The 8,527-nt window shown below is 37.9% G+C and overlaps 1 protein-coding gene across 4 annotated transcripts in view; it reads right to left on the bottom strand.

Annotated features, from left to right (window-relative positions):
* Nucleotides 1-1,289: 1,289 nt before the first annotated feature.
* cnstb (consortin, connexin sorting protein b) overlaps nucleotides 1,290-8,527 on the bottom strand; it is a 50,818-nt gene continuing 43,580 nt past the window's right edge. For 2 of the 4 annotated variants that reach the window (XM_061885958.1, XM_061885959.1), the window contains 2 exons: nucleotides 6,389-6,533; nucleotides 1,292-1,775 (listed from right to left, as the gene is read on the bottom strand). In XM_061885958.1, the coding sequence (XP_061741942.1) occupies nucleotides 1,567-1,775; nucleotides 6,389-6,533 (354 nt within the window). In that variant the 3' untranslated portion in view covers nucleotides 1,292-1,566. Of the gene's footprint in view, nucleotides 1,776-6,388; nucleotides 6,534-8,527 lie in introns of those variants that run through there. The other 2 variants (XM_061885957.1, XR_009804058.1) reach the window with 2 other exon arrangements.

Raw genomic sequence — 8,527 nt, 5'->3', positions numbered from 1 at the left:
CATTCAAACAATAATAATAATAATAATAATAAAGAGATGTTTTTTTGCGTAGAATCGTATATTGTGTGAATGTCCAAACATTCACACAACAATAATAATAATCATTATTATTATAATAATAATAAAAACAATAAATTACTTTTTTAGTGTAGAACCATAATGTTTTGACATTCACACTATTATAATAATAATAGTAATAATAATAATAATAATATAGATATTAAATAGATGATTTTGTTGGTGTAGAAGCTCATATGTGTGAATAACTGGACATTCAAACAATAATAATAATACTAATAATAATAAATAAAGAGATGTTTTTTTGTGTAGAATTGTATATTGTGTGAATGTTTGGACATTCACACAACAATAATAATGATAATAATCACAATTATAATAATAATAATAATAAATAGATGATGTTTGGTATAATAATAATAATAATAACAATAGATATTTTTGTAGTGTGAAATCTTATATGTGTGAATGTTTGGACAGTCACACAACAAAAATAATAATAATAGAGGAATAAGCGGTAGAAAATGAATGGATGGATAATAATTATTATTATAATAATAATAAAAACAATAAATTACTTTTTTAATGTAGAATCATAAATTGTGTGAATGTTTTGACATTCACGCTATTATAATAATAATAATATTATTATTAAATAAATGATTTTGTTGGTGTAGAATCTTATATGTGTGAATGTTTGGACGTTCATAAAAAAATACTGATAATAATATGTGACTTTTTGTGTAGAATCATAAATTGTGTGAATGTTTGGACATTCATAAAATAATAAAAATAATAATAATAATAAATTATGATTTTTTGTGTAGAATCATAATTGTGTGAGTGGACATTCATACAATACCAATAATGACAATAATAATAAATAGATGAATTTTGGTGTAGAATCTCATAAGTGAGAATAACTGGACATTCAAACAATAATAATAATAATAATAATAAAGAGATGTTTTTTTGCGTAGAATCGTATATTGTGTGAATGTTTGAACATTCACACAACAAAAATAATGATAATAATCACAATACTACTACTAATAATAATAAATAGATTATGTTTGGTATAATAATAATAATAATAATAATAGATATTTTTTTTGTGTGAAATCTTATATGTGTGAATGTTTGGACAGTCACACATATAATAATAATAATAATAATAATAATAATGAGAAGAAGAAGAAGAAGAAGAAGAAGAAGAAGAAGAAGAAGAAGAAGAAGAAGAAGAAGAAGAAGAAGATGAAGAAGAAAAAAAAGGAAGAAGAAGAAGAATTTTTGGGGTAGAATTGTATACTGTGTGAATGTTTGGACATTCATACAATTACAATAAATAATAATAATAATAATAATAGATACTTTCTTTAGTGTAGAACTGTATATTGTGTGAATGTTTGGACATTCACATAATCAGTGAAAGCAGTAAGCACCTTGCGAGAAATAAGGAAAAGTTCTCTCCACTCATGTCTGAAAGTGGGATGGCCAATAAAAGTAGTCCATGGTGTCCAAGTCCTCCAAGAAGCACTTGAAGATGTTTTATGTGGCGTGAGGCCGCCAGTGTGGCAGTTGTTCAAAGAAGACGCGCACGTGGCCTACCAGGAAGTCCACGTTGAGCGCCAGGTCCGAGCAGATGTTGGCGTGCTCGTCCACCAGGAAGCAGTAGAGGGCGGTGCCGCCCACGGAGATCACCATGGTAACCAGACAGAGCAGCATCAGGGTCAGGCAGGAGTCTCCGGCCATCTCGTCTACAAGAAGTATTCTTTGAGTACAGGAATGAAAGTGGACTTTCTATCAGAATATATAATAATAAAGATGTAGCTAACTAACCCAGTTTGAATCAGCCCTAAGCGGCCTGCTTGTGAAGGTGAGACGCATTACAGATTTTGCCCTTTAAGTAGTCCTGCACCTGGTCTAGCGCACACCACACCCTAGTCCTTGCCGATATTGAAGCTAGTCTAAGGGAGCTGACTACCAACAGGCCTAGCAAACACGTACGGCAGGCTAATTGCACCTCAAGTTACGCCAACATAGTTGCACACATCGGCTCCAATGACACTAGCTGTTCCAAGTCGGCACCTGGGTGGACTGCTCGGTCTCAGACCTGCCGACCTCACTATGGATTGGAATCTCACAAAGTTAACCACAAACCGATGAGACCGGATGTCCGGCTGGGGGAGTGGCTACAGCTCCTCAATCTGTAAGGTTCAGTTGAGAATCTATAGCAGGGGTAGGGAACCTATGGCTCTAGAGCCGGATGTGGCTCTTTTGATGACTGCATCTGGCTCTCGGATAAATCAGAGCTGACATTGCTTAACAGGATAAGTAATGAATAATTCCACTTGTAGTCATAGTGTTAAAAATAACATTTAAAATATAAAACATTCTCATGCACTTTTATGTTCGAGAAGTTGCGTTAATGGTAAGAAGTAATTTATTTATTATTGGTTAGTGTTGGGCTTGCCCTCCTGGGGGTTCTTCAGACCACCAAACACCGACATGAGAGCCTGTTTTAGGGTAAAATATTGTCGTTTTTTTTTTTTCAATTAGACTCAGTTGCTTTCCAGCAATTGTCTTTTTCTCTTTCGTCCTCACTCGCGCTCTGGCTCCAGCCCCAACCCTGTCTCTCCTCCTGGCTGCTGCTTATAACAGAGCGACAGGTGATTAGATAAAAAGGCCCAGGTGGGCCCTCTATGCACTTGTCGCTGATTTCAAGCCCGGTCCTGGCAACATCCCGCTTTGCTGCAGGCCTGCAGGCCACGCCCCTTCCACAGTTTGCTTCAGAACAACAATGTTATTACAAAGAATAAGAGACCTGTTATACTCTGGAAATGTTGGTCTTACTTAAAAATGCACGCGTTTAGTTGTGTTCAGTGTTAAAAAAAAATATTATATGGCTCTTAGGGAAATACATTTTAAAATATTTGGCTTCTTGGCTCTCTCAGCCAAAAAGGTTCTCGACCCCTGATCTATAGAGACACGAAGCACTTGTCACGCCAAAGTAGAAGTCAGTTTGGCGGGTTTTTTCTTTGAAAAGACACGAGAGGCGAGGTTGTCAGTGAAAAGGGTCGCTTGTTCGGTTACGACGTGACTGAAAAGGAGAATAGACGTAGACACATGGATCGGGTGTCGCATCAGACTACTATTTATCTTTAAGACAGGGCCAGACTCACAGCGTCCAGCCAAATAATGAACCAGGAGATGCGTAACGTCAACACCACCAAATCGTTTATACATTGAATCAAATCATACCGAATCATTCATACAATAAATACTAGGGGCGTGGGGAAAAATACATTCGAATATGAATCGAATCCTTTACGTTGTGGGATTCAGAATTGATTCTCTTTTTTTTTTTTTTTTTAATCAATCCAACAAACACAGCAATACCATAACAATGCAATCCAATTCCAAAACCAAACCTGACCCAGAAACACTCAGAACTGCAATAAACAGAGCAATTGAGAGGAGACAAACACGACACAGAACAAACCAAAAGTAATGAAACAAAAATGAATGTTATCAACAAAAGTATCAATATAAATGATAATTTCAGCATAGAAGTGATTAAAAAGCCCTCATTGACATTATCATTAAACATTTATAAAAATATAAAAAAAGAACAATAGTGTCACAGTGGCTTACATCTCATAAGCTTGACAACACACTGTGTCCAATGTTTTCACAAAGATAAAATAAGTCAAATTTTTGGTTCGTTTAATAGTTAAAACAAATTTACATTATTGCAATCAGTTGATAAAACATTGTCCTTTACAATTATAAAAGTTTTTTTTTTTTTTTTAAATCTACTACTCTGCTAGCATGTCAGCAGACTGGGGTAGATCCTGCTGAAATCCTATGTATTGAATGAATACAGAATCCTTTTGAATCGGAAAAATATCGTTTTTGAATCGAATAAAAAAAAAATCGATATATTATCGAATCGCGACCCCAAGAATCGATATTGAATCAAATCGTGGGACACCCAAAGATGCACAGCCCTAATAAATACCAAAATCATTCATACGTTAAGTCGAAACATACCGAATAAATCACACATTAAATCGAAATGTATCGAATGGTTCATTAACTAAATCGGATTGCATCGAATCGTTCATAGGGTAAATCGAATCGTAACAAATTGTTCATACATTAAATATAATCGTATCGAGTTGTTCATTAACTCAATCGAATTGCATCGAATTGTTTATACATTAAATTGAGTCATACCAAATTAATTGTACATTAAACGAATCATACCGAATCGTTCATACACTAAATTGTAAGTAATACTGTAAGTAATGTAGTTATGTTCCTTGACTATAAGTAATACATATGCAAAGTAGTTATGTTCCTTGACCATAAATAATACATAAGTACAGTAAAAGTAATAAATATGTACGGTATAAGTAATAAATATGTACAGTAGTTATGTTCCTTGACTATAAGTAGTACATATGTACACATATGTAATGTACTTTGAGAACAAATGCGTGAGCAAATTGTCTAACAGTTTAAGCTTAACATTCCTCAACAAGCTATTTCAAGGAATTTAGGGATTTTGCCATCTAGGGTTCTCCGTAAGATCATCAAAAGGTTCAGAGACTCTGGAGGAATCACTGCACATAAGGGGCAAGGCCGAAAACCAACATTAAATGCCCGTGACCTTCGATCCCTCAGGCTGCATCAAAAACCGTCATCAGTGTGGAAAGGATTTCACCACATGGGCTCAGGAACACTTCAGAAAATCACTGTCAGTAACTACAATATGTCGCGACATCTGTAAGTGCAAGTTAAAACTCTACTATGCAAAGCGTAAGCCATTTATCAACAACACCCAGAAACGCTTCGCTGGGCCCGAGCTAATCTAAGATGGACTGATGCAAAATGGAAAAGTGTTCTGTGGTCTGACGAGTCCACATTTCAAAATGTTCTTGGAAACTGTGGACGTCGTCGACCAAAGAGGAAAATAACCATCCGGATTGTTATAGGCGCAAAGTTCAAAAGCCAGCATCTGTGTTGGTATGGGGGTGTATCAGTGCCAAAGGCAAGGGTAACTTACACATCTGTGAAGGCACCATTAATGCTGAAGGGTACATACAGGTTTTGCAGCAACATATGTTGCCGTCCAAGCAAGGTGTTTTTCATGGACGCCCCTGCTTATTTCAGCAAGACAATGCCCAGGCATATTCTGCTTTGTTACAACAGCGTGGTTTTGTAGTAAAAGAGTGCGGGTACTAGTGGTGGATTCCCAGTTTCTATGGTATTGTAACATCCAGACCTGTCTCCCATTAGAAATGCGTGGTGCAAATACCACAACGGAGACTGTTGAACAACTTAAGCTGCACATCAAGCAAGAATGGGAAATAATCCACCTGAAAAGATGCAAAAATTGGTCTCCTCAGTTCCCAAAAATTTACTGAGTGTTGTTAAAAGGAAATGCCATTGTTGGGGGAGTGTGGCCTGCGGGCCTGCTGCGGAACAGGGTGTGCAAGGACAGGCTTCGAAGACAGCGACAGGTGAGTAGATGGCCCAGGTGGGCCTTGTTATCTAATCACCTGTCGCCTTTATTAGCAGCAGCTGGAACGAGACAAATTGTTGGATTTGGAGTGGAAGCCAGAGAGAGAGAGAGAGAGACACGGACAAAGAAGAAAAACATTTTGATGGAAAGCAAAAACTGAGCAATATTTAAGAAAATAAAACTGTTGTACCCTGAAATCCGGGCTCTCGTGGCAGTGTGTAGTGGTTTGAGGAACCCACTAGAGGGCAACCTCTACAGCCATGTAACACAGTGGTGAAAATGCCCCTGTGCCAACTTTTTTGCAATGTGTTCCTGCCATTAAATTCTCAGTTCTAGAACAGTCTATTCAATTGAACATAAGTTGAAAAGGATTTGCAAATCACTGGTTATCCACATGGAAAGGAGCCAGATGAGGTGGTTCGGGCATCTGGTCAGGATGCCACCCGAACGCCTCCCTAGGGAGGTGTTTAAGGCACGTCCAACCGGTAGGAGGCCACGGGGAAGACCCAGGACACGTTGGGAAGACTATGTCTCCCGGCTGGCCTGGGAATGCCTTGGGATCCCCCAGGAAGAGCTGTACCAAGTGGCTGGGGAGAGGAAAGTCTGGGCTTTCCTGCTTAGGCTGCTGCCCCCGCGACCCGACCGTGGCTAAGCGGAAGAAGACGGATGGATGGATTCTGTTTTTATTTACCATTTACGTGCCAACTTCACTGATTTTGGGTTTTGTAATACATGTGTACAGTATAAGTAATAAATATGTACAGTATAAGTAATCAATATGTACAGTAAAAGTAATAAATATACACAGTATAAATAATAAATATGCACAGTAGTTCAAACCTTGTTCACTTGCGTCCTCAGGCTCGGAGAAGCGAACTTTGCGTTTGGGGTTGATGCTGGTGTCCGTGTCTCCAGGCGGGGGCAGACCATCCAGGGACGCTCTCCTCCTCTTCAGGATAGAAACCAGACCATCGGGGGACAGACTCTAAATGATGATAATAATAACAATAATAATAACAACTTCACATGAATTACATGCAGTGTATCAATAACAGTCATGTCGTGTCACATCACAACAAACTAAAAACACAATAATAATAACATTGATCATTTTCAAAAATTCAACATCAACCAAACAGAAGAATACTATGGGGTGGTATAGCTCGGTTGGTAGAGCGGCCGGGCCAGCAACTTGAGGGTTGCAGGTTCGAACCACCCTTTCGCCATCCTAGTCACTGCCGTTGTGTCCTTGGAGAAGACACTTTACCCACCTGCTCCCAGTGCCACCCACACTGGTTTAAATGTAAAAATTAGATATTGGGTTTCACTTTGTAAAGCGCTTTGAGTCACTAAAGAAAAAGCGCTACATAAATATAATTCACTTCACTTCACTTCATTTGTGATACAGTTCATACATCAGTGATTTATGTATTATTTGTATTATTTTATGACTTGTATACATCAGTGCTTGCGTTGACCCACATCGTAGGGTTTTGAAATCTCAAATTTTGTATCTAATAAGTCAGGCCTGGGCAATTATTTTGACTCGGGGGGTAGTGGTGGTGGGGGGGGGCACATTTAGAGAAAAAAAATGTGTCTGGGGGGGCCGGTATATCTATTTTTTGGGACACTAGTACAAAACTTCACAATAATGTCTGATTGAATGCTAAAAACGTTATGACAGACAGCCTTAAAAAAACATAATGGAATTTTACATTTTTCTACAAACGATAAAACACGGAATATTGACAAAATAAGAACGCCACGCCCCCTTTTGATCAACATATTTTACAATCAAGCGAAATGCAACAAAAAAGCAACAAACAGAGAAATATGAACGCAAAGGGTACAAAATAAACCCCACTACAATCTGACATATGTGATATATCATTAAGCTTTAGAACTTTGTTGTGAAAAGCACCTTACGCATCTGTGGAAACGCTACCCGCCCACACTGCTTGGTGCCTCGTCTGAGCTGCTGTGATGTAGATTACCACAGTAACTGATTAGATGACCATAGTAACTAATGAGATGACCATAGTAACTAATTAAATGACCATAGTAAGTGGTATATCATCCATAAGTGCAGATTCCAACCATTGAAATAATTTGTACAGTTCAAGACTTACGGTCATTAAAAAACATCACTGCACATCATAATGGCGGCTATACTTTACATCTTAGAGATCTAAAAAAACTATTTGAGAATGTCCGGCGGGCCAGATTGAAAAGCTTAACGGGCCACATGTGGCCCCCGGGCCTTAATCTGCCCAGGTCTGTAATAAGTAATACAAATACAAACCCCGTTTCCATATGAGTTGGGAAATTGTGTTGGATGTAAATATAAACGGAACACAATGATTTGCAAATCCTTTTCAACCCATTTTCAGTTGAATATGCTACAAAGACAACATATTTGATGTTCAAACTGATAAACATTTTTTTTTTGCAAATGATCATTAACTTTAGAATTTGATGCCAGCAACACCCTAGTATAGAATCAATCGTTATGTCCCCTTAGCAGAAAAACAGCTCCAAAGCATGATGTTTCCACCCCCATGCTTCACAGTAGGTATGGTGTTCTTGGGATGCAACTCAGTATTCTTCTTCCTACAAACACGACGAATTGAGTTTATACCAAAAAGTTCTATTTTGGTTTCATCTGACCACATGACATTCTCCCAATCCTCTGCTGTATCATCCATGTATCCATTTTGGTATAAACTCAATTCGTCGTGTTTGGAGGAAGAAGAAAACTGAGTTGCATCCCAAGAACACCACACCTACTGTGAAGCATGGGGGTGGAAACATCATGCTTTGGGGCTGTTTTTCTGCGAAGGGGACAGGACGATTGATCCGTTAAGGATCGTGAGATTTTGAGGCAAAACCTCCTTCCATCAATGAGAGCTTTGAATGGTTGACCAAATACTTATTTTCCACCATAATTTACAAATAAATTCTTTAAAATTCCAACAATGG

This window comes from Nerophis ophidion, linkage group LG24, assembly GCF_033978795.1.
Source record: "Nerophis ophidion isolate RoL-2023_Sa linkage group LG24, RoL_Noph_v1.0, whole genome shotgun sequence".
NCBI lineage: Eukaryota > Metazoa > Chordata > Actinopteri > Syngnathiformes > Syngnathidae > Nerophis > Nerophis ophidion.
The sequence above is the reverse complement of the archived record's forward strand: the minus strand, read 5'-3'. Positions and strand labels throughout refer to the sequence as shown.